Source organism: Thermochaetoides thermophila (genome assembly GCF_000221225.1).
Source record: "Thermochaetoides thermophila DSM 1495 unplaced genomic scaffold scf7180000011816, whole genome shotgun sequence".
Lineage (NCBI taxonomy): Eukaryota > Fungi > Ascomycota > Sordariomycetes > Sordariales > Chaetomiaceae > Thermochaetoides > Thermochaetoides thermophila.
The window spans coordinates 292468-318504 of NW_006383032.1; the positions used below are offsets into that span (position 1 = coordinate 292468).

The 26037-nt window shown below is 51.2% G+C and overlaps 6 protein-coding genes across 6 annotated transcripts; 4 read left to right on the plus strand and 2 right to left on the minus strand.

The window, feature by feature from the left end:
* Positions 1-850: 850 nt before the first annotated feature.
* Positions 851-3211, minus strand: CTHT_0021860 (exo-beta-1,3-glucanase-like protein; the record flags this gene model as incomplete). The annotated part of the gene is made up of 1 exon (XM_006692592.1): positions 851-3211. The coding sequence occupies one exon, from the start codon at positions 3209-3211 to the stop codon at positions 851-853; it is 2361 nt and encodes a 786-aa protein (XP_006692655.1).
* Positions 3212-6693: 3482 nt separating this feature from the next.
* Positions 6694-9095, minus strand: CTHT_0021870 (uncharacterized protein; the record flags this gene model as incomplete). The annotated part of the gene is made up of 2 exons (XM_006692593.1): positions 6694-7729; positions 7789-9095. 2 exons carry the CDS (start codon positions 9093-9095, stop codon positions 6694-6696), a joined length of 2343 nt encoding a protein of 780 aa, XP_006692656.1.
* A 4955-nt stretch (positions 9096-14050) lies between these two features.
* Positions 14051-15448, plus strand: CTHT_0021880 (uncharacterized protein; the record flags this gene model as incomplete). Its single annotated transcript, XM_006692594.1, has 4 exons — positions 14051-14166; positions 14227-14728; positions 14784-15219; positions 15276-15448. 4 exons carry the CDS (start codon positions 14051-14053, stop codon positions 15446-15448), a joined length of 1227 nt encoding a protein of 408 aa, XP_006692657.1.
* Positions 15449-17780: 2332 nt separating this feature from the next.
* Positions 17781-19774, plus strand: CTHT_0021890 (uncharacterized protein; the record flags this gene model as incomplete). Its single annotated transcript, XM_006692595.1, has 4 exons — positions 17781-17986; positions 18061-18206; positions 18316-18948; positions 19278-19774. 4 exons carry the CDS (start codon positions 17781-17783, stop codon positions 19772-19774), a joined length of 1482 nt encoding a protein of 493 aa, XP_006692658.1.
* A 1053-nt stretch (positions 19775-20827) lies between these two features.
* On the plus strand, positions 20828-22794 carry CTHT_0021900 (uncharacterized protein; the record flags this gene model as incomplete). Its single annotated transcript, XM_006692596.1, has 7 exons — positions 20828-20991; positions 21046-21091; positions 21213-21275; positions 21326-21653; positions 21809-22047; positions 22109-22501; positions 22558-22794. The coding sequence occupies 7 exons, from the start codon at positions 20828-20830 to the stop codon at positions 22792-22794; spliced, it is 1470 nt and encodes a 489-aa protein (XP_006692659.1).
* Positions 22795-23803: 1009 nt separating this feature from the next.
* Positions 23804-24239, plus strand: CTHT_0021910 (uncharacterized protein; the record flags this gene model as incomplete). The annotated part of the gene is made up of 2 exons (XM_006692597.1): positions 23804-23984; positions 24067-24239. The coding sequence occupies 2 exons, from the start codon at positions 23804-23806 to the stop codon at positions 24237-24239; spliced, it is 354 nt and encodes a 117-aa protein (XP_006692660.1).
* Positions 24240-26037: the final 1798 nt, after the last annotated feature.

Consider the following 26037-nt stretch of genomic DNA (forward strand, 5'->3'; position numbering starts at 1 on the left):
GAGGTAGGTCTACGACGGACAGTTGGTGATGCGTTACCGACCATATGAGCGTTGTTGCTGAGTGTTCAGGGGAAATCAGATGATCGAGAAGCGACTGAGAAAATAGGTATGCTGCCTGGTCGCATGCGCTACGTCATGGAAGAGGCAAGCAATACCCAGAACGAAATGAGCGATCTCGCAGAAGAAAAGAGCAAACTCCAGCGCCTGAGAGATCGTTGACTGCGACGGCGTCTTGGACGACGACGAGGGTCAGTCACAAGACGGTTGCAGCTGAAAAAAGAATGAGGAAGCCCCAATGTTGATCGCGGTCTTGGCAGGCACTGGGAATGACGTTGTTGCTGCAGTCTTGGCATTCTTGGCATCGGCTTGGTCGTCGCCGAGCCGAGATGGAGGGGACAGCGGAGTTACCTATACACACTGTGGTCTCTTGTTCCTGTGCTTCTTCCTCGGTGGGCCATTCAAAGATTCCGAGGGTCAAGATCTCACGTGAACATCACGATCGACAGCCATCACGCCAATGATATGAAGTCCTGGAGGGATCAAATGTACAACACAGATGAGAGGAATTTATTTTCCTTTCTATCCTCCATGCTCTCTATGCCCAACATATGCATGTAATGTCGAATGCACCAAATCATTCCCAAACTCCAAGCAATGAACAGGCAAACTGCACTGGTATCTCAGCTAGGTAGTGCTCCTCGGTGAAATAAAGATATTGCATGAAGAAAAGCAAAGAAATCATGGTAATGCCTGGGTATCTAGCAAGGAAACTCAGAGATATCCCTTGGTCGCCATTGCACCATCCTCATCCTCCATTTCAGTATGGACGCACCGGCCAGCCACCCACCCTCTAAGCAGTCGACTGGAACCACGCCACCGTCGCGCAGAAGTTATTCCTGTTATCCGCATCCAGAGCAACAGCGTTGCCATCAACCGTCAGCATGTTCACCGAGGCCTTGGTGCTCAGACCAAAGAGGTGCACCTGGCTGTTGCCCTCGAGCGATACCATGTTGGTCTGGCATGACTGCGTCTTGAGGCACTCCTGATCGTAGTTATCGAAGAAAGAGTAGAGCCCCGCGCCGTAGATAAACACGTCGGTCGAGTTGATGGCGCGCACGCCCCAGGCCCGCTTGCACTGCTCTGGGTTGGGGGAGTTGGTGCACGAAGTAGCGAAGTCGGGGTCGGCAAAGTTCGGGTTGACTGTGAACGGCTGAGTCGCGTCGGGGTTGCCCTGGAAGTAGGGCGTCTCGGTCTGGATCAGGGCGAGGAAGACGTTCCGTGCATTATTGAACTGATAGTTGTGCAGGACTGAGTGCTCGGAGGAGGTGCCCCAACCCCAGACGGGACCATCACCTTCGATGAGCACACCGCGGCCGTTGAAGACATCAATCTGCTGATCGCGAGCCTCGGGCTCAAGAGCGTGGTCAGCAACCCAGTACCAGGTGTTCTCGAGATAGGCGCTGCCGCCTGGAGTGACGTGCAGCATCAGGAACGAGCCAAAACACTCGGGCTTGATCGGGTTCGTGATGTTGGGGTTCTTCGCGCACTGCTCTAGCTCAAGTTGGGTTCCGGCGTAGCCGCCGATACGAGTATGAACATCCCAGAGACCAGCGGCACCGGGCTCCATGCCAGCAACGTTCCACTCCATCATGATCGCACCAGGCTGAGGACCAGCAGTGCCGAAGATAAGGTCGGACATCTCAACGCGGCCCCTCTCACCCGGCTGACCGACCTGGAAAACAGGCTTCGGATTGGCCTGGTCCTTGAAAAAGCTATCGCCGCCAGCCAGGATGAGAGGAAGAGCCTCACCAGTGATGCGGATGTTAGGCGGGACGCGGACAGTCTTAGTGATTATGTAGGCGCCATGGTCGAAGTACACAATCTGCTCGGGAGTGACGCTGTCGAAGATGGCCTGGATCGCGTCGGTATCGTCGGTCACGCCGTCGCCCTTGGCACCGTTGGCCTTGACGCTGACGAAGCTGCTGACTGGAACATCCTCGTACTGCGGCCGGCTGCGAGTGAACACCTTGCCCGTCGCGGGGTCGAGAAGGACGTTAGGCTTGACGATAGCTTGCTCAGTCGTCTGAACGGCCTTGCCGCTTGTGCCGCCGATGGACCCGCCATATGTGCGACCCTGAGCGAAGAACGCGATCTTTTGGTTGCCGTCGACAATCGTAGTGCCGGTAGCGTCGTTCTGGACAGCGATGGGAGTGCCGGTCATCTCTACGTTATCCAGGATCAGAGTGCCGTTGGTGTGGGGCTGAGCCGGGTCATAGGCGGTCTTGATGCCGATGCCGGTGTTGGTGATGTGGCTGTCGAGAAGCAGAACAGAACCAACAGTCTGGCCATCAGGGCCGCCGTTCGACATATCGATACCGACCTCACAGTTGTTGATCTTGACATCCTGGAAGGTCCAGGCCCAGTTCCAGTTCATGAAGATGGCAGTCTTGCAGTTGTTGAAAGTCAGGTTGCGGGTCGTGAACTGCTGGTTGCCGAAGAAAGCGCCGTAGCGACCGCCGTTGAAGACAAGATCGACCATCAGACCACCGGAGCCGTTGTCCATGAAAATGCCCTGCTGGCGGTTGTCATCGCCGCCGTCGGTGCGCATGTTGAAAACGATGTTCTGGAGACTTGTCGCCTGAGCCACCTGCCAGTGGATACCTGAGCCGACCTCGAACGGCATCGCAGTCAAGTCAATGACGAAGTTGCGAACCTGCCGGAAGAAGTTGTTCTGGTTGGTCCACCAGTTGTTACCATTCTCGTCGTACGGGTCAGCGTCGATGACCGCCATGCCCTCAAAGTTGGCGGCCGCCTTGAGCGTCGGGGGACTGATCGCATCGCCAACAAGTTGCGTGTAGTAGTAGGAGATGATAGGCTTGCTGACAAGGTATGTGCCGGGAGGGAAGTACACGAGCGCCGGGGTCGTGGTCTGCGAGGAGCAGCCCTGTCCGCAGCGGTTGCCGTCGCTGATGGCTGCGTTGATGGCGGCCGTGTCGTCGGTCACGCCGTCGCCGACGGCGCCGTAATCCTTGACATTGCGGAAGATCTTGTAGTTGGGGTCTGGGTTAAAGGCAGGCCTGCCTTGCCGTGCGATGTTGGCTAGCCACCAGCCCGACGGAGCCTGCCGCCGAGCTGGAGCCGCAAGGGCCATGGGGGACAGGAAGTTCAATGCCAAAAGGCATATTGTGGTAAGTTTATTGAAGCCCATCATGGTGTAGACCAGCTATTCCGTGATGTATATGGGGAAAAAGTGTCGATGACTGTATGTTGTTAGTGAGTGCGTTTGGCCAGCCAAATATTGCTGCGATTTGAATCATTGATGAAAATAGAAGAGGAAAGGAAAAGAGTGGTAAGGGGGAAAAAAAATGCAGCACCTAAGAAGGTGATGATGGCATGCCAGTTGCTATGGAGGTGAAACACCTTCGCGATCCTTCCATTGTTGTTTACTTTAGTGAATATGGGACAGATATCATCTGAACTATTGCTATTGCTGTCGATGCCTGTATTGGCGGGTTGCCAAGCCAAACAATAGGACAGGCGATAAAGTGAGACGTCAACAATAGGGGTCGTGGGGGGTCGACGCTTTGTTGGAGGGCACAAGCCACCTCACTCGAGGCTTTTATAGGTCACCCAGGCTCACATGTGGCAATGACATAGGACAAAAAGTGTAGAGCAACTTTGAACTTACGTTGTCTTTGTGTTGTGGTTTCTTAATGACTCCAATATGAGGCAACAACAAAAAGAACGTAAACGCACGATGCAGCAAACGAGTGACAGAACCGCCAGTGACGAGCAAAACGGATATGGCGGCAGCAATGAAGACCGACAACGGTCAATATAGAAGAAAATCTTCGTCCAGAGTTACGTGGGAGAGAAGTCGACAGTTCTTATAAGGGTGTTTCGTGATCGGCGTCCAGGGTGCCACACCCAAGATTATCCTCCGTGTATCTTGTTTTTTTTTGTGCCAACCCCGTATCCCGTCCACTCCTTAGCCGCCCTCCCCTCCCATGCGAACCATCCACTCCGCGTTCAGAAAGCCAGCTCGCAACGATTTGGTGGACGTCGCATAGCGACCTGACATGTCACGACAAGGGTCGCTGCTGCTGCTGTTCTCGTTCTCGTGCAGCCCTGTATTTCCCTCAGACAGGGGCAGGACAGGGGAGGGGTGGGGGGCGTGCCGTTCACACGGCATGTAGAGTTGCATCCAGGGGGACGCACTGCTCTCTGTGATCTTGGCTCCGGCGTCTCGGTTAGCATGGATTGCATCACCGTCAGTTCAGTTCACCATTGACATGCACAACAAACGTCATGTCTTGCTTGGCCGGCAAGCAAGCAGCGCGAAAAAAACAGGCTTTACGCTCACCAGTCCTTCCCTCACTCGATAGCGTGTTCCGCAGCTCGAGACAGGCTAAACTTTTAAAAGGGGAAAGAGGGCCGGGCAACGGGAGGAGAGAACAGGTTCAGATGGTTCGAATGATCTCTTTGCTGTCGGGATCTTGCTGGCCAATTGCTGGCAGTTCGAACCGGCAATCCAGTGCCAGGACAGTTTGTTATGCCACTGACTCTGCACGGTTAAGGAACAAGGAATCTATCGTTTTTCTCTTTTTCACCAATATTTTCTCTCATCCAAGAATTTGATCTCTCGATCAGCATTTTCCAGCGCATATTCTATCATCTCATGGAATGCTATCATGGTTGCCAGCAAATTAGCACTTGGGAGATCGTCATTCCAGAGACTCTGAAGCGCGGAGACCACGTCATTGTTCCATTCCGGTGATGGGAAAGCGCCCAAAACCAAACAGTGGGATCGCCAACCCGCCTGATGGCGCTGGGCTTGGCAGATCGAAAGGCAGGGACCATCTTGCTGCCATTGCCAAGCCTTGCCAAGACCGTGCATGGCGGGCCGCGAGTCGTCGCAAAAGCAGCGTTTCGAAACGGCTGTGTGGATACCCAAGACCAGGGGTCTTTTTCTGTTCTGCTGTCACTGCCACTCATCATGGAAACATTGCCTGGAGTCCTTGACATCTCGTACTGTTTTCGTATGCGCTGTGCGACTGTCACCGCCGAATGTTTGGCAGTGTTTCTGTTTTGGTGATGCGTGGTTGAAGTTGGCACCCGATGGATGTCTCGACGACGCTACGGATGCATGGTGGACCGACATCATGGATACGCGGTGGACACGCGCAGATGGGAAACTCGGGAACACCCCCACGGACCCCTCCTCAATTGCAGCCGCATTGCGGACGCTATGTACTCTGTGCGGCGCCAATGCAGGGTTCAGACAACACCACGTCTCACGGACCATATCATCCATCTCCAATTCGAGAAGCACAAAGGCTGGATGTTGCGTCCACGACAGTTTCCATAGAGAGCACACGTGGTGGTTTCGGACTCTGATTCTTTGATTGCTTACCAATGGTCTCCCCATTGAGGTTATCTAGACTCCGAGCCTTTGTCCGCAAGAATGGAGCATCCTCCATTAGTTTGAGATCGGCCATGGAGATAAGCAAAACATTATATCTGCTGACATTTACGTCAACGTTCCAAGGACAGCATTGTTTCAGGTAAATCAGCCGCCAAAATGAGGCTCAATATCGTCTTCCCAAGATTGAATTGTCTGCAGGGTAAGCTGTTCGGCGAACAGGATGATATTAACTCTTTCGCGTCATGGAACCCCAACCCGCCAATGCATATATAAATGGAGACAGATTACCCTCAAAATAACCTCGAAGAACAACACTTATGTGGATGTCCATGCCGAGAATCCATCCGGCCGCAATGTTCACAAAGCTGGAGAACAGAGATCCATACGCGTCATGGTACCCAACCACAATTAAGATACACAATCACATCTGTCTCTTGCCCTACTTGAACCGTGTAGGTGAACATCGTTTCACGAGGGAACCATATCACTTGCATAACATTATCTCCTGCTATGGCTCATGACCGGCATCAAGGCCGAAGTAAGATCGACGCGGGATGGGCACACAACGTGGGGTCAACCCCTTTTCTGGCCGCACGGGACATGGACTCGGCACGTCAACATCCATCCACCCGTGGAGACCAACAGAGCTGAGTCGGAGCACGACAGAGGGAGCACAAAACTCAAAGGACAGTTCCCTGGGCCAGAATGTTGTGCCTCTTTTCACAGAACGCAATACGAATTAGGATGCTACAATATCTCAGACAAGAAAGACATCTATCTACCCATCATCTTATTCCCGACATCCGCATTTCCTTTCCTTCCCTACCAGCCATGGGTTACCAGCTCTGTTCTAACATTGTGGGAACCGAACCGTCTCTTTCTTCCCGCCCACCATCCTCTCTGTCCAACTCCAGAACCCCATACAGATGCATGCAAACAGATTTTGCTCTAGACGCCCAAGGTAAAAATTTAGACAACATACAAAGAACAAGATTACCTTAAACAGATATATAAGGGAAAATGTCCGCTTTCGATGCAGTAAGATGCAAGGACACATGCAAGAATAAACAAGACCAAATCCAGACACGGCTGCCAGTCGGCCAGCGAGTGCAGAGCCATGTCTGCCCGCGCCCCCCCCCCTCTCTCAGTATCCTTTTTCCCAATTTCCCTTCCTCTCACATAAATTAAAGATTATCGTTGAAGTCTTATATGATTCGGCGCCCAAAAAAAGAGCGTAATTCCGCAAAAAAAAGAAGTAATACCTATCATCAGATGTACCCGGGCTGCTCATGCAGATTAGGCGAGCGGCGACAGCTCTCAAGCATCTCGATGCCCTTGATACCGGCACCAAAGTCGAGGATTAGAATCTTGGGATCCTGCCCGGAGCTAACAATTCTCCGATAGTCACTCTTCGCGCTCAACACCCAGCTAGAATGCCACTTCGGGAAATCCAACAACGGCTGGCCCGTCTCCATATCCCACACCTTAATATCCGAATCATAACTCGCGCTGACCAGCCGCCCACTGATAGAGTCAACATGTAGGCTACGCACGAGGTTCTCATGCGCCTTCATTTCGCGCACACACTCCCCAGTATTAGCGTCCCATATGCGAATCACGCGATCGTTGCCTGCGCTGGCAATGTACCGGCCATCCTCCGAGAACTGTGAGCACGCCAGTCCCTTCGTGTGGCCCAGGAACTCGCGGATGTTCTTGCCCGTGTCGACGTTCCACAGCTTGACACGGAAGTCGCCGCTGCACGAGACAATGGTGTTGCCACGCATCTGCACTGCGTTAACAGGGCCTGAGTGGCCGCGCAGTTGTCGAAGGAGGGCGCCCGTTGCCCGGTCCCAGACGCAAATGGAGATGTCCTTGGAGCAGGTCACGATGTGCTGCTCGTCGAAAACCAGGTCGAGGACGGCGGCCGTGTGGTGACGCAGGCGACGTAGAGGGCGGTATCCTGCGTTTGAGCCGGTGCCGGAAACGGTCCAGACGATGCATGTTGCGTCGGAGGAGCCGGTCACCAAGATGCGATCGTCGTACTGCAGGCAGAGGATAGAAGCATTGTGGTGCATCGGGGGAGAGTAAAGCGCAGGGATCGAATGGTAGGCTTGGATGGGGCCGCGAGGGCTGTCAGGATCATGGACCGTGGCATAGTGGACGGGTTGGCCGTGCTCGTCGTAGAGCAGGTTATAGGAGCAGTCGTTGACAATTTCGGGCGGGCCGATGATGAGCTTGCAGGCGAAGGTATGCAGGTCCCAGACGCGGATGGTGCGGTCGCGAGAGCCTGTAACGATTTTCTCCCTGTGAAGACAAGGTCAGAACACCGTAGGAGTAGCGGCGTAAGAGAGGATAAAACATACTCGTCGAACTGCAAGCAATAGATGCTATCGGTATGGCCGTTGAGATAAACCGGCCGGGCCTTGCCCTCCTTCCACCTCTTGTCGAGCTCGGTCTTGACCCTGTAAATTTCCTTCCAGTTGTTGCTAGGCTGAATCGGCGGGACGCCGAGGCCAGCGCCAGGCTTGACGGGCCCGCTCGTGGCATAGGTCTGTGTCTTCTCGCGAAGGAACGACTCACGCCAGATGTGCTGGTTCTGGATAACATAGTGCCAGCGGTGGCAGACTCTGCTGGCCGTAATTAAGGTTTGGGCATCTAGAAGTGCCAGAATCTGGATAGACAGCTCCAATGGCAGTTGGGAGATGAAGTCGACTTTGACAATAGAGTTTTCGTCGCGCGCTAAGCTGGCTTCCACGTCTACATCAGAGTCAATTCCGTCACAGGGGACGTAAGCCTCCATTTCAGAGCTCGTCAACGCGATGCCGATGCCACTCTCGTGGTCGTCGAACGTATCATCCGATAGCCAACCAGGACGGGGCATGGGCGGCACATTCATCACATCGTAGCCATGCATACCGCTGCAGGCAATAGCAGCAGCTTGTCTGGCAGCGGCACCAGTCTTTCTCGGGATAATGGGCGGGTGTTCGGCAGAACCAGGGATAGGCAGAGTCGGGGACTCAATCGTAGAGAGGTCGTCTTCGAACATGCGATCGCCGTAACCCGTATGCAGGACTCTCGAGTACCGGTGGTGGAAGCTGGCCGCATGGCGCAGGCGGTGCCAGGCCGACTGTGAGGTCGTTGGTCGGGCTGAGCTATTGCCATGAAGATTCAGATGAGGCCTGACGGCGTGTCCATCACCGTCGAACGTGGTGCCAGCAGGTACAGAAGTCCGCCGGTGCATTAGTCCCATGACACCCTCCTTCAGCGATGCCGACATCCTGCGCAGTGTCCGCTTAAGACCGAGATGGCTGTCGCGATGATGTGTGTGCTTCGAAGACGTCGGCGCGGGGTCATTTTGAGAGAGTGTGTGTTGTTGGTCGAACAAAGCGCCGAAGCCGTGGCTCTTGCTAGTCTCGAGAGGCAGGTTATGGGAGCTCGTAGAAGCATTGTTGTGGACGGAGCCGAAGAATGCAGATTTCGGGCGCTGACGCCACGGGAACGACACGCTCATACTGCGAAGTCGCGAATGATTTTGGGCTTGGTCGGGTGGCACGAGATGGCTGGGGGATGGGGAATGGGTCGGGAGCGAGGAAGAGACGGCGGGATACATAGCTTCGTGCGCGGGCGCCCAGTCGTGCATTTGGACAATTCTCCGGGAGTTCGAATCCATGGTTGCTGAGGATTCTAGATAGTCGTTGGCCAATTGCGCTTCCAGAAGCCAAAACTGGAAACCTGCAGGGCCGGAGGGCGCCTAGGTAGTTATTAAGACTCAAAATTCAACGCGATTCGTGGCAGCTCGAGGCGTTTCGTCGTCGCGGGAACCATGCGGTGACAGCCTCAGGGGCAGCAAGGCAAAAAGCCAAAAACCACCCAGAAACGCTGGCCAAGTCAGCAACCCCACACAGTTTTCTAGGATCCGTCTTGTTCGTCTGGTCTCGTCGTGTCCGGTTGCGCCCGCGCTGGCAGCGATTCGGTGGCGATAGGCTCGGGCGCACCCCGACAGTAGATTTCGGCCGATATCGAGACGTCAAAGGGGGAGCGCAGTAAAGGCAGCGACAGAGGTTTGCACCGAATCGCCTGAGGCAATGACAGCGGCAACAGGTAGCAGTGGGGATCGGGCTAGGCACTGTGTTGCTGCGGAGCCGCGGGGCGAAATCGATTAGGGACAGGGAGGTTGAAGTCAGGGACGAGATGGAACACAGAAACGTGGAAGGTCACTGGATGGACAAAGGAGCGTGGGCGCTGGGATGGGGTTGATGGGGTAGTGGAACGACCGATCAAGCATCACGATGGTCGAGAATCAGGTGAGAGCCCAGGAGAACACAAGACGATATAATTCTTAAGTGCGCTTGCGACAACAGCGTTTTGAAACACAGCGCCAGCTGCCTGTCTCAACCTCATCCCCAGGCACCAAGACGCAGGGAGGAGGAAAGGAGAAAAAAAGATGGCAGGCTTGTGCGGCGTTCGCAAAATTACTATTCCTCTCGCTCGGGTACTTGTTTTTAGGGGGGGGGGGGTGGCACAGTGTCACACTCCCAATCCCCCAAATCTTTCAAGGACATTGGATCTTGGCATCGTCACTTTTGGCCAACAACACCGCAAGCCTCGCCAACATCAGCCCAGCAGTCTCACCCAGGTGAGACCCTTGAAGCCTAGTATTGAACGGGCTATTTTTCATCCTGCAAATCGCACTCATCACCTTTCTTATCGCCAACATCTGGCAGTCTGCCTTTGGTCACTGCCCAGAGCCATTCATCTCATAGCGCACAGCGCTCATGGCTGCAGTGCTGCTCACTCCATGCCCTGCGCCACTGGCATGACTCGTCCTCACCCACGCTGCTGCGATTTGTGAACAAGCCCACAAATTGCGTTTTTCGACATTCCTTGACCCGGGTTTTTTTCTCAAAAGCCTGATGTGTTGATCATCTGTTCGTCCCTCACAGACACGGGAATGCCGAGGCAGCCCTTCCGCTCTGCAGCTGTTTTTCTGAAAAATTTTAAACTGGCCTTGAAATGCCACAAGTTCTTCAGCCGTTCTTGATGGAGACCCTGATCTCGATTTTCTTTGGTTGATCTCGTCTCGCACGTGTGCGTCGAAGCGAGTTGAGTCCCAGCCAATCCTGCTCAGAACAAGCCATTGAGCGACTCCACCAGGCTGCAGCCCAGGAACGGTTGATTCAGGGGTCTTGCGCCACCTCCCACGCCACGATCAGGGTTGTTCAGCTGGGAGCCAGCTTTTCACCGGTGCACTTGATATCTTCACCGATTCACGGGAACACCGTTCGTCCGGACTCGGCCAAACCAATGCAGGGTGATGATCGGCCCGGATGAATTCGGGAAAGCTGCTGGGCCTGAAAACAACTGACGGTTTGCTCTCTTGATCCGAAACGCAGCCCTTTCATCGGAATGCATAGCAAGGCCTAAACTGAAGCCCTTGAGTTCTGGGCTCAGGACGTCAGCAAGCTCCGGCACAGGGCATTGAGTTGTTGGTGGCCATGAACGCAGCTGACCTTGTGACTCGGTCGCCTTACCTTGCTATTCAAGTAACAACGCCTTTATTTATACACGGGCCAGTGATCCCTCTGTGATGTTTGCACAATGTCAACTTGCGCCTCTTCTCAATCAAAGGCAAGTGCTCGTGTCTGATATGTAACAACATGACCCAAAGGACTGTAATTCAGGAACTGAATTGCTGCTGGAAGAACTTTCCGTCCTTTTTCTTGAGCGTTGGTCAACCGGGTGTTGCGCAAACAAGGTGCTGACAGGACTTGCTGTTCCATTCTTGTCGTGAATGTAATCCAGAGAGAGAGAGAATTGGGATCCAAGAGATCAAAATTTTCCAAATGTTATGCTTAGCACTGATTCTCCAGTTTCTCAAAAGAATAAAGGCATAGACGCCAACTTTGAGTCTTTCATATGACAAAGGAGGATAACATCGCCGGATTCTAGAGTGAACAGGCGTGTTGGACATAATGTATACTCCGCGATTACTGACCAGAATAGTAGCTTGCTTGTTCAACCTGAGATTCATGCTTTCGCCAGTCAGAAGCCCTCTATCTTAGGTAATCAAAGTCCTTAATGGTCTCGTGGATTCCAAGTTCCTCTACTTCCGAAGCGATCGCCCAACGGTTGCAATTTCTACATCGCTGCCCACGTATCGGAACCTATCTCGGAGCCGAAACCCTATGGCTTTCCACTGCCTGTACAATGTGCAATCTGCTGTGGATGTAGACGAAAATCCTGCTTTCCTGGAAGAAAAAGAGGCCCTGCGCCATTCCATCGATTGACCCCCTTTCCCCGATGGATGACTATCTTCCTTGACGAGATACCAACGAGCTCGGTCTCCATGAGGCCATCACCTGCGATATTGGAGCTTGGGAATATTTGCTGGTCGCCGCTAGAAACGTACTCTGGCACTTGCTTCAAGGTTTGGCGTATGGGGTGAGGAAACTGGCACTCATGCCCTACGTATCTAGGTTCGGGTGAAGAACAGGGCGGTGGTGTCCTAACTGAGGAGTCTTCCCAGCAAGAAGTCACTGGTGCCTATCCATCGAATCTCCACCATGCCATTCACCGGAATGGCATCCCGTCGACAACGCCCCACGTTTTCAGAGGTTGAAAAGTCAGTGATTCTCTGGAAGAAAGGGGGCATCCTCTTTCAAGGAAATGGCATCACCAGCAATAGCACGACTGGAGCGGGGTCTTGGCCGTTTACCCAACAGATTTTGGCCCCAATGCTTCCTTCGCAGTCATTAGTCCACGCGCTAGGACATGTAGCAGCAACTGATGATGACGTGGTATTGCCATAGCCATCACAGTCGTCGTTGGCGCTTCCTACGACCCCGCCTTCACAAATCATTCAACAGCAAATGGAAGATGGGTTGCAATCGAAACCTTACGAATATGCTGGGCATAGCAAACCCTTCCTGTCGAGCAACTGCCTGGAAGTAAAGCGACTAAGAAGCACTTTTTAATTAATGTTTTGACGACCTTTTCCATTGACTCCTTGGACGCGGCTTCACGAAGACCTAGCGGCGGATACTCGGATTTGTATACACTCCGATGCTGCCTTCTCCTACCAAGGATACACCTTAGATCTGCTGTTTAGCATACCCGTTTGACGGACTCTTTTCTAGAAGCCCCTTGGAAATCACTGACCATGAAATCTCGGCAATAATACTACCGGAGATTTAGGTAGCTTCCGAGACTACATTGCTAGATGGCTCCTTATATGAACCTTCGCTCACTCCCGATACTGCAATGATTTCCAATAATGAGATCTTCATTAACCATTAACAGTGACCGTTACGTCCAATATCTGGGAACAGGCTGGTCAACCTAGTGGCTATGCGGTGGGTCAGGAATTCCGGGCTAGGTGAGTTGCCAAGTTGAGCACCTGCAGGTCTCTATAGTCTATCACATTATCAATATCAACTGCTGTAGCTCGTTGGCCCCATCACGCAACGCTGGTTGAGTTTCGTGTTTACTGGCAGCAAGTTTTATGAGTATCAATCCCCCGCAGATATGCACTGCCCCATCTTTGGACTGTGACCGAGACCATGTGACCATGAGCGATAGAGGTTCACACAGGAGTGAAAGACCGTCGATATTTACCTTAGACGTACGGCTACAGGTTCATGATACTGTGAAAGAAAGCTAGCTCCAAATTAGGCATCAGAAACCATCTACTTTACAGCTTCATGCAACTTCAAGACAAAGAGCCTAAATGCCTCGACTGCACGATGATACCTGAAACCTTCAACAACGACCCAACGACTCTTGTAACATCTTTGGTCACGTTTTCTATGCCGGCCTTTGTTCGGAGTTTTTGGGCTGTCAATGCTCAACTGGGATGGGCCCGGCCCTCCGGAAGATGTCTCCGAACCTAAATGGGAAGGCCAGCGTCTCAATGACTGAGAACCCGGGTCAACGGCTGCCGGCGTCACACAGCCGTACTACCTGACTCGAAGGCTCTTTTATGGTTCCATTTTCTTGGGCTGAACTTTTCTGGGGAATCAAATGTGGAGAGGCTTCGGCATGTAAACGCACCGAATGCACGTGGAATCCTTGGCAGAAACCGAAGGGGAGCATTGCATTCGGTAAACCCCGGATTTTCCAAACTCCCCCCTGTCTCATCCCCCGCAACATCAAGCCACTTGGAAGACAACACGGCCAAACATGAACCAGAAACACTCCTCAGTGTCCCCTCGAAGAGGACTCAGGAGGACGGTTAATGTGCCCATTGTAACTCTACTATTCAGCCGGAAGAAACATTATCCCCACCACACTTCATCTCCCACTGGTCTACAACATGGGGTTCCATCAGTGCTAACGCCTCTACTCTAGATATCTCAGGAGAAGAACAATAGCGCAGGGTATTGAAACCTCGAGCTACTAGCTCACCTGACTGTGCGCCAAACTACGGCAGGATTTGGCACCTAGAATATGTCGCCGTTGGGTTCAGCAAGCAAGATGGAAGTCGGACTTTGGACGAGTATAAAACAGTTAAAGGCGCCCAAGCACGCCACGAAGATGAGATCGCATTCTCGTCGCCGCCGAGCAAGCAAGAGAGCTACGGTGTAGATTCTGTAAAAAAGAAGTTGAGCTGAAGACGGTCTCACGAAAATGATGTTGAAGAGCCATGGCCTTCTGGCTGCAGCTCTGGCCCTCGCAGGCTCGCCAGGTGCTGAGGCCGTCCTGCGCTTCTCCTGCTCTCAACTCGTTGTTGAGCGCCTGGACCCGTGAGCATCCCTGAGATATGACAACAGACACTTCATAGGCGATCACTAACACAAGTTCAGCCTCGTCTTTCCGGGCGTGTTCCAGTCCCCTCATCTTCACCAGGTGGTCGGCGGCAACATGTTCAATGTGACCATGGACCCCAACCGCCACAATATTGGTGAAGAAGCTACCTGCACGACGTGCACCTTCTCAGAAGACTTCTCCAACTACTGGACGGCCACTTTGTTCTTCCGTGCTCGTAATGGCAGTTACATTCGGGTCCCTCAGCGGCCCAACATCGGCTTTGACGGTGCCCGTGGCGGCGGCATGACCGTCTACTACACGGCCAGCTTCATGCCTGGTCCCGTCAACAATGTCAAGGCCTTCGCCCCGGGCTTCCGCATGATCGTCGGCAACCCGATGTATCGTACCGCTCAGGAGGCAAGCAAGTACCGCCAGCTGACCTTCACTTGCCTTGACAACATGTTCACTCGCACTGGCGAGACCCCTACCATGCCTACCCGTCCTTGCGCGGAGGGCATCATGGCCAATATCCGGTTCCCGACCTGCTGGGACGGCAAGGTAAGTTGTTGTGTACTATTTGAAACCCAGTTCTTGTCTTCTAACGACCTTCCAGAATCTTGACAGCCCGGACCACGAGTCCCACGTGGCCTACCCGGAGTCTGGCATGTTCGAAACCGGTGGCCCCTGCCCTGCCTCTCACCCCGTCCGCCTGCCGCAGCTTTTTTACGAGGTCATCTGGGACACTCGCCAGTTCAACGACCTGTCCCTGTGGCCCGAGGACGGCTCTCAACCCTTCGTCTGGTCCTATGGCGACTTCACCGGCTACGGCACCCACGGCGATTACGTCTTCGGCTGGAAAGGTGATTCGCTGCAGCGCGCCATGAACGCTAACTGCGACGACTGCGTGGGCGTCCTCAAGACTCAGAGCATTCAGCAGGCCAACCAGTGCCGTCAGGAGCAGAAGGTTAAGGAGAACATTGATGGTTGGCTCTCTGAGCTGCCTGGTAAAGTGCAGGTTACTGGACCGCAGCCTGGTACCGGCCCTGGAGGTAAGCTCTAGTCCTGTTCAAGAGATGCTTGGATAGTGTGCTGACTTGGTTGACAGGCGGCAACAACGGCGGTGGTAATAACGGTGGTGGTAACTCTGGCGGCGGCAACAGTGGCTGCACTGTCCCTAAGTGGGGTCAGTGTGGTGGTCGCAGCTACACTGGCTGCACTACATGCGCTGCTGGCTCCACTTGCCGTTATCAGAATGACTGGTACAGCCAGTGTTTGTAAACCACAAACGCTGGTAATGGTTCTTGGCAAGATGCATCGCCAATTCAGAGGGTGCAGGAAGGTGTTGGTCAGCTGGTGGATTGGCTGGGGTGGGGATAAAAGGGATACCAACTTGACTGCATGATTGTATGACCATATAGGGGTAGCCATATACAGCTATACCTATCTAAAGTTTCTTATTAGCCATGATAAACCCGACTGTTTCTTTGGTTGGACTGCTGCACTTGTTATGGATCTCTATCCTGGTCATACTTTTCCGTAGGACCTACCATTCAACTGCCCGAACTCCTTCCCTTTGTCTCCCATGGACCTAGTCAACTGATGTTACATCGAGGATATAGCCAGGGCCTACTCTCTCTGATATCTTTCACATTTGACCACTTTTTTTTCGCCCATTTAAATACCCCTTTCAAGCATACTTCTTGCCTGAGTTGCATTGAATCTCTGAGATCAAGGTTGCAGCGACATCGCTGGTAAAGGTTTAGTAAGTGGCCAAGTTCTCTGAGCCCTTGGCAGTTTCCACAGAGCCTAATGTAGTTTCACAACACTCTTACGCTTCCTCTTGAATCACCGCAAAACAAAAATACCAGTGTGAACTACCATGATGACAAGCATCATTGTTAAAATACTTATCAGATTACAAAGACTCTCGATAATTGTTCAATCCCGGGCCCTGGGAGGGTTAAGCGTCAGCGGATAGTGCGCTGGAACGCTGAGAGACATCATTTGGTAGTTAAGGCTGCCAATTCAAGTAGTTTACAAAGTATTCACAAATAGATCGAGATTAGAGAGCAACTATTACGAGACTTCATATGGGAAAAAGCCAGAGGGAGGACTCTTTGGTCAGGACTGAGGGGTAGGCAGGGGAAATTGCATATCAGGGTTAGGGTTTGATGTTACACGTTGGGCGGGAGTTGTTGATGGACGACCTGTCAGAAAGGGCGGGGGCCTTGGGGAAGTCGCTTTTATAAACCACACACCCTAGAACCACTCAGCGAGTGTGAGGTCAGACGGGCAAACGCTTTGTTGGCTAGGTACGTGGATGTGTGGTGAGGAAAATGGCAAAGAATGGCCCCAGTTGGGCCGTGTGACAATGAACCCACCCCAAGGTGTGCATGGGCCACAAGCTGCCTTTCGGTGACAGCGAGATTCAGCTCATCAAGTCATCCCAGGATTATTAAAGTTTGATCCTCGTCTTCGTCCCTTGGTTTCACGTGCTTGGTCTAGGTAGCAATAAAACCGAAGGCCAAAAACCTTGCTGGGTGACGCAATGACCTCAGTATATGGTACATTTTGTTGTTGCCTAACACTCAGCTTGTCCACTTCTGGCGTGGAACGCGTCACGCCGCGCCAAAGTTGAAATCAAATAGCTATCTATCCAGATTCTTGCCAAAAAATGGTTTCGATATTTGAAACCGGTCGAAGGACTCGGGTCGGGTGATAAGTAGGTTATTTCCTGTCTATTCTCTTCAAACAAAATCTCCGTTGTGCCACCGCTTCATCAACACCCATCCATCTCTTGGACCACTTCAGCGCAGGGAACATTTCCATCATGGGATTGGAACCGGCTTGTCACATTGACCTTACTGATAACCAGCTCCCGCGAAACGAGTTTCGGCATTCCCAGGACAGTCCGCTTGCAATCATTGTTTGCGGATTGACAGTCTCGCCAGAAACGACTTTAGGGCTGTCGTGGGAGTCAGATAATAATGGTTTTGCCGCCGCCAGACTGATCTTCCCCGCACACACCGTCTCTTTCCTCCGATATAACTCCAAATTTCCGGACGGGTCGGTCATCAACGGCGATGACGACGAAAGAGAAAAAAGAGACTCAATTTCGCGGCGTAAGTCATGATCTCCTTAGAGAAAATGAAGCTATTCGCTGAGGAGCGGGTGTTGAAAAATCTTCTGATCATCACATAGTGCCCTTCATATCCCAAGAACTCTACAAGGCCCTTCATGCAAATGAGAGAAAGACCTTTCAGTCAGGGTTTATGTTTGTCATCAACCCCAATGACTCTGTTGAGGAAGTACTTCAATGTCTGCATCATCATTTCCAGCTATTGGAACAATTTGGTGGTGCAGGGGTTGTGGTTGTCGTGGATGTTCCATTTGGAACCAAGGACCGTGATCAATTTGCTCTAGCCGAGAATGCAGCAACTCAAGCAGAGGAAGCCGTACAAAAATACCACCCTGGGATAGGTCGCTGTGTTTTGTGGCTGGATGTGCGGACGCAAAAAGCAGCGGAGACTGTAACAAGCTGCTCAGCTATCCGCTATGGCAACCACGAGCTGACCTCAAGCCTGTCATCAAAAACACCCATTCACAAAACATGCAGACAGAAGAGTTCTGGAAGGCTTTTCTACATAGTCGCATCATCCCATTTTCTCATGAGGAGTATCTTCGCGCAGCCTATCTTACTCTTATCCGCTCGAAGAACCGTCGCCGTGGCTTGTTGGATATTGCCACCGAGTTTGCTGAAAACATTAATAACCTCAGAAAGAGGTCATCGCAGATCACCTTGCCCCCAGTGTCAAGGTACGCTACCAAAACATTGCATACTCTTGCAAGGTGGCTGTTGCCATTGAGATGCTAACTGATATCAACTTAAGGACATTGACAGTTTTCTGGCTCTATCACGTCAGACTGGCAATCCGGGCTATGGAGGAGCACGAAGAGAAGTACGACTATAAGGCCGATGGCTTTGGTCGTCTCAAAAACTACCTTCCAGCACTATTCAATCCCGAATTACACAAAAGTCTATTACAGTGAAGAGCTTCTCCGGGGAGAATACGCAGAAAAGTTGTGGATGTTACCCGATCTTCGCGAGTTGGTAGTGTCTGATATTTCTGGACATGTTTCTCCAGAGGTCCGTGAACAACTCTTCAAGGTTGCCAACAACAATGAACCTGGGCACGATCCTGAGCGTGTGCTGCGGTTTTCGTTTTACGTGGTGCGACGGTATCTGCGCCCCAGGGAATCACGAAGCCGCAACATTATTCTTAAATATGCGTTCGCCTCGTTGGAGAAATATCTCATACGCCTGCGGACAAAGCACAAGGCAGCCTCTCCATACTCGCTCACGCAAACGTACTTTTTCATCCAGCTTGTCCATGCAGCGCTTGCCCAACTTGCGAGCCATAGACATGCTAATTTTGTACAAGACCTGAGCTTCCCACTATTCAAACAAATTTCTGGAATTTCCTCAACGTCTTGGCAAGATTATTATAGCGAAAAGCTCTGGAACAGCTTTGAAGCCCGGGCGTCCTTTGTTTTCCCCGATCTTAAGCCACTCCCAGACACAGTCACCCCATTTGCTGATCTTTCGAGGAACGATTTCAAGAGCCGGTTAACTGACGAGTTCCTGGACGTCGGTCTCATTCCCGAGCTTCCTCCGCTGGAAGTTCTTCACTTTTACCAGGATCTTTTCATGGCTACAGTTCCATCTCTTCCTGAGAGAATGTCTCCCGCCGGTGTTACTTCCTACGAGACGTTATCAAGTACATCCACGAGAGCATCTTCAGTCCTTCTGACTCCGACACTCTTCTCCCGCTTGCACATCATAACCTGAATCTCCTCATCATATCATCCCCTCTCCCAGCACGCAAATTCACATTCTATCTTTCGCTCCTGCTTCCATTCCACAACAAACACCCTCTCAACCCTGCCACTTTTCTCGACGAGACCATTCACTCCAATAATACCTCTCTGTATTCGTCCAAAAGACCAGCGACTGGGCCGACGGCCGTCGTCCACCACCATAACTGTTCATGCCATGCTTCCCTGCGTCTGCTGCCCAATAGCGGACAAAATGCCGTCATTTACCCAGACCCGCCAAAATATCTGAAGCCGGACCAGCACCCACAGCTGTACCACACATGTTCCTGTCATCTATTTGAGCCGTTCACGGAGGAAGCACTGGCAACGATTGCAGCACGCACTACAGAGATTGAGTGGGCGTACGAAAGGTACAGGAAGGGCGATTCTTTCCGGAATCCGACGGTCAGCCCTCGGGTCAAGGGATCTACGTTTGAGCAGTGGCTGACACAGTGTGAGGGGCACCTGTTGATTGCGTATGATGAGAGTTGGAGGGCGTTTCTCATGCGGAAACAGTGGGAAGGGGAAGTGGAGTTGAAAAAGAGGGGGGCAGGACTGGGGATCAGAACCGATGGGTGGTTTGCGTGGCTCCAGACTGACGGTGAGGGTGAGGACAAGGAAGATGAGGGGCAGTCGGATGGAGAGAAGACGTTGGCATGTGAGGACGATCATGGACCGGCGGTGAAGGAGAAGGAAGAACAAGATGATGATTGGGAACATGTTGGCTAAGGGGCTGGTTCGTCTTCTGGTGATGTGTGGTGGGTCAATCTTGGGTTAGGGTTATGGCTGCTGCTGCGTTGTTGAGGCGCCGACTATGTCCTTTCACTAAGTGTTAGAAAATCTTAGTAAATATGTCATTTTCTTGTTCAGTGAAACTACAAAACCATCATCACTGCCTCTCTGACCTTTTGTTTTGCGGAGGTGGCTGTCGTCCAAAGTATAGGGGAGATCTTGCTCGCTACTGTGGAGCCCGTCTTCCATCTTTTCAGCGCAACCCCGGGGATTCATTCAACAGCCAACACATCGGGACAACGGAGGAGGTCTTGCAAACTTCGAAGTTATATCATGCAAAGCGTTCCGGATGCCCGTACGTCGTGGATCGAGATAGCGTTGCCGCGCAAATCGAGCCTTAACGAGGTCTTCATGTCCTTGATCCCACGTTGTACAACTACCACGAGGGACGAGTCAGAGTCAGGGTGCCAAGCCAGGTCCGTGAGGGGTCACCCCATGATCAAGTAAACAATGCTGACAGCTCATTCTGGATCAACATGGACCTGACTGGTCCTAACAACCAGTAAACTGGCATTCTCCCGTTTTCAATCAATGACCTTCTCTAAGACTTTGAACATGAAAATGCGGGGGTCACTTCCATAGCCCCGTAGGAACTACCGGTAGTTAATATCGGATCTGAGTGTTGACAAGGCAGAGCCTGCCAGTCTTATCGGTCACAGTGGGCGATACTGGCTTTTCATGGGGTAAACTGCGGGGGAATTTGCGGGGAAGTGTATGAGCAAGAAGAAGTGGAGAGAACCAAGAGATTCAATGACGCGCTGTCGCAACATGCGGACGTTGACGAAGAATGAAGGTCAGGAGCGACAGAGTTAGGGATCAGCATGTGTTGCAACAACTGTCATTTGTGTCCATCGTGGTAATGGCGGCTGAAATGGGTATATCAACGGCCAACTGCTCCCATTAGGAGCAATGAACAGCATCCTACTTCAACCGTTGAGTCCACCTTTTCGAACAACCTAGGACGGGCCTCCAGGTTTAGGCTGCAGAACAATGTCAACATCAAACGAAAAGCAAGAGGTCTGGGTCTCTCAGTCTGAAGACCGCATTGATGTTGAGGAGGCCGACAAAGTCGTTGGGACGGCGGTCACCTTTGCTGACCCATATTCACATCTGGATGAGAAGGCCATCTTACGAAAGGCACGACAATCCCATGTGTAAAGTTACTGGCTCTGGAACACAGACTAACAGAAGCACAGATGGATATGAAGCTTATTCCAATGCTCGCCCTTCTTTATCTCCTTTCATTCCTTGACCGTAGGTGTTCATTTCTATCACGTTTCAGTTTGCATAGATTCACGGACCCCAAATAGGTGGAAATATCGGGAATGCGAAGATTGAAGGACTCCAAGAGAACCTTGGTCTGACTAACGACCAGTACAACTGGTGTCTGACCGCTTTCTTCTTCCCTTACGCATTTTTCGAAGTCCCTAGCAACCTTGTACGTGTCTAAGGCAACTTGAGCCAGTGCTGCTCCTAACATCCTACTAGATGCTCAAGAAAGTCCGCCTTTCCATCTGGCTTCCCACCATCATGGTAGCCTGGGGCATCGTTATGACACTAATGGGCATTGTCCAAAACTACGCCGGTTTGCTGTCAGCCCGCATCTTCCTTGGTGTTACCGAGGCTGGTCTCTTTCCTGGTGTTGCATATTATTTGACAAACTGGTACCGACGTGACGAGATCCAGCTTCGCCAAGCCATGTTCTTCAGTGCTGCTTCAGTCGCCGGTGCTTTTAGTGGATTGCTAACATTTGGAATTGGAAAAATGGATGGAATTGCTGGTTTGCATGGTTGGCAGTGGATTTTCATCCTTGAGGGTGAGTCGAGCTTGCTGTTGTATGTTGTTTTGTTAGGAACCAAGGGTTAAGTTTGCCTTCTCTCAGGGGTTAAGGCATTCAAGAAGCTAGACATGGGGTGGCTATGACTCGCTGAAATAAAGTTACGAAGATTGCTAACACTGATGACTATCTAGGTGGTGCAACCGTTATTGTTGCCATTTTGGCCTTCTTCACACTCTACGACTTCCCTGAAACTGCGAGCTTTTTGACAGAAGAAGAACGAGTATTTGTCGTTCACCGCTTGAAGTATCAGGGGCAAAGCCACGATGCCGCCTACGCCCAGGTTGCCCAAGCTGAAGAGTTTAGGTGGAAGTATGTCTGGCAGGCCTTCACGGACTGGCAGGTTTGGCTCAGCATTATGGTCTTCTGGGGGGTAAGTTCACGAGATGTCCTCGCCTACCAAGTGAAGTTGATGCTGACGCGGCATTCTGCAGGTTGTTTGCCCGATATACGGCATCAGCCTGTTCCTTCCAACCATCATCCGGGAGCTGGGCTACCAAAGCAGTCAGGCACAGCTCATGACTGTTCCGATCTACATCACCGCCGCAATCCTTGCCGTGTTCATTGCCTACTGTTCGGATAAGTCTGGCAGGAGGAGCCCGTTCATCATCGGTCCGCTTCTGATTATGGCTGCAGGTTTCTCTGTGTGTCTTGCTACTGATCCAACAAAGCATCCAAAGGCTGTTTACGCAGGAGTGTATGTCGCTGTCTGCGCCACGTATCCGGCCTTCCCCGGTGTAGTCACTTGGCTATCCAACAACCTTTCTGGGTCACTAAAGCGCTCAGCTGGCATGGCATTGCAAATCGGTATTGGTAATCTTGGTGGCGTAAGTCTTTTCTCATTTTCCAAGACAAAGTTAGCTAGTACTGACTTTGAGACAAGGCTATGGCCTCAAACTTTTACCGCGCAAAAGATGCACCTCGTTTCATGCTCGGACACGGCTTGGAGCTTGCTTTCATCGGTCTTGGATTGTTGGCAAGTACTGCGCTTCTGGTTGGATACACGGTTGAAAACAAGAAGCGGGAGAAGAGGATTCAGCGAGGCGCCCTGGAAGCATATTCGCCTGAGGAGCTGTCGTCGATGGGTGATAGAGCTGTCACTTTCCGCTACAAGTATTAGGCGACAGTATGTCTCACGTGGCGTGAGATCAAGTATATTAACCCTGCTGGAACATTGGTAACGAATTGTATTTTAGATTTTGCTGCTATTCCTGTGATGAGTCAGAAAGGGTTACATTTGATCCCGCTCACGGATTCTCGAACCAGATTCCCGGGCAGACCAGGAACATGAGTACATCCCGTGGCTTACGACGATCCTCAATTTATGCCTTACAAAGTCCGATGACGGACCGTCACGAGGATGATGTCAAGCACAGCCTACCCTTCCCCTGAGCCACAAGCAGACGGGAGGAATATATAAATTGATAAGTTAGATACCAGTACAGAGACATCAAGAGGTATACCAAAAAGCGCATAAACGCATCTTTGGAGAATTGGTTCCAGAAAAGAACGAAACCGGTGGAAGTTGAATTTTTCTATATCCCCTTGAGCCAAGACTTTCTGGAAAATTATGAAGAGTTGAGATGGCTCCGAAAACGTCAAGATACGTAAGGCTGCAGTGAGCCGACAATTGTAGATATCAAGGTAAGCATACATGTATGCGCCCTGGAAAATATAGAAGCTTTGCCTCGGCACAAGCGCCGCATTAGCCACTGCTTCGACTCACCTGCGTCGTGTTACACATCAAGGACTTTTATGCTCAGCAGCCCATATCGAACTGGGAACAGGTCTTTACACTCATCAAGCCAGCCAAATATTGAAGGATTCGCGGCTCTGGCGAGTGCAGCTACTTCTCGGTCTTTTTCGATCCCGTGAGGACAACCCAGACACGCATGACCCTTCATAAGATCAAACCTGTTGTGTAGGTAAGCACTGCTCAGATATATGGCTGAAAATAAACAAGACTGCTCAGATAGACACTACTATCGAGTATAAAGCCTACCTGACCCCTCACTGTCTCGTCTCGTCCCAGTTTATTTAACATCAACAACACAGACAAGTTTCCAGGTTCAACTTTCAGCTATCTGTCAGAGACCAGACAAAACACTCGCTATTGTCTCCTAGACACCATGATGTTCAAGACTTCGACCATCGTCGCCATTGCAATGGCTCTGGCCTCAGTTGCCCAGGCCGCTGCCGTCCCCGCCTCTCCCGAAAAAAATCTGGATATCCGTGTGCCCAAGAAGTCCTGTCCTGTTGGCCAGTATATTGCCTGCGGTTGGTATCTTCTGAGCCCTGACAGCGGCCCCTGTACGTGATCGTTTCTGTCTGTTATTCGTGGACTTAACAATTTGTGATCTGTTTGCTGACCATGGTACTTGACATGCTTTAGGCGCCAAGGTTGAAGATCTTTTCCCTCTGGGCGGCTCCAGCCCCTGGGACTCCCTGTACTTCCTAAACCCCGCGACTGGCAAGCCGGTCGGACTCCTCCAGCAGTGCAAGACTGGCCACTGCAACCAGTTTGGTGTTGGCGGAACGGAAGGAACATACTGCCGGTTTTTCTAGAGTTGTCTGCATTGGGAAGTTGAAGAGATGGTTGGGAATACATTTCGGTAGAAGTGTTAGACATACTGGGAAGTAAACTCTGCTTTTGTTTTGTCTATTTTTTTATCTGCTGGCTAGTTGTTTCTGAACTTTCATGTTTGTTTCAACGTGCACTTAGATACTGTCGGGGAAGATAGTCTCACAACCATCTGCATTAGCTAGACCTCTACTCTTATCAAATAGACTGGAGTCATCCTCATTGTCCTAGTCTTAACCACAGTGAATCAATCATGGTCAAACACCCTTGTCTAATGGCAATAACGCATATCTTATACACTAACGGCTTTTGACCCAACTCTACCGCATTTCCAGGGCCTTCCACTTGCTCAGGCAAGAGCCAAACAAACCCCCCTATCGCTGTGTCACGCTCACTAATCCCCAGCCACAAATAGGAAGGCTCTGGGGGCGGAGATGCCCTCAAGCTAAGTTACTTCCTGCAATCGAAGCAGGGACGTGGAACTATGTATTGAGCTACGCGTATGGGCGGCCAGCATCGCCTGCCCGTTTCTAGCAGGTTAGGGCACTCAGGTTCATTTTCCCTGGGCTCACAGTAAACATCAGGGAAAAGTCCGTGTCCCGTTGCTGGATTGTAGCAAGAGTAAACAACGTTTCGAGCTCTGCACATAATGAAACTTGACTGTGATCTGTGGCTGACTCTGCAAGGCATAGGTGTTAGCTCTAGTCCAAAAATGAGGCTTTATTTAGGGCTGGGGACAGGCTCAATAGACTCATTTAATGCAAGGAATCGATGTCTGGGAGTAGAGAGCAACCTTGGTCTTGTAGATACGTCAAGTCGTGAATAGTATCGATACTGTATATGAATGTTTGGTTATTGACATGATAGGCGTATTTGTAGTTTATTGAGAGACTGTCGCAAAATGCGGCCCCGAAATTTTCTCACCATTTGCCCTTTACTGTAGGCTAGGCAGGCTAGGCAGTGTGACGCAGGTTTTGAAAGGCCTGCTTTCATATTCGATTCGTGGGCACCGAATCATTAACATAATGCCTGAAACTGATCTTTCGCCGGCATTGTTCACATGTATTCCTGAAAGAAGGAACTTCACTATTGTCAATGAAATGGCGTACAGGGTGGACTGTATCTACACAAAGAACTTTCATAGAAGGCCTAGCAACAGGCACAGTATGATAGAAAACTATCAAGCTGATATGCGGAGTGTTTCATATGTCATAAACCTCACTGAACCTCAATTGATGCCATACCCCAAGTATCTTAACATGAGTCGCCTCTTACCATTCCTTTGGTATTATCCGAATATTTCTCTATTACCATGTAATATTGATAGTCATGTGATATAAAAATGGCAAGTATCTATGTAAAATGGGAGCGAAGGTATGTTATCGCAAAAATTATCATGAGCCATCAATTCCCACAATGTTGGCTGCCCATTTCACTCTGCCATATCTGGCTGTTCAATGGAAAGTTGAAGTAAGTCATCGGCAGTACCATATAAGCAAATGATACTATTGCAAGGACTGCCTTCAAGGCGGTCAAGGACAATCCCATCATCAAAATTACAACAACAGGTTCAATTTGTATTCTGGGGTACAGCAGTCCTGCAACAGCTATCGCTAAGTCGCGCTGATACCAGCCAAACAAATTCTGACAAAATATCCATATGGAATAAAGGGCGAATGCAATAAGGACACAAACTATGGTTTGCCTTCAGGCCACGCCTAAGCTTTCTTTCCACTACTTTTCGCCCTGCATCATATCTTGCCATGAATAAAGGGGACAATC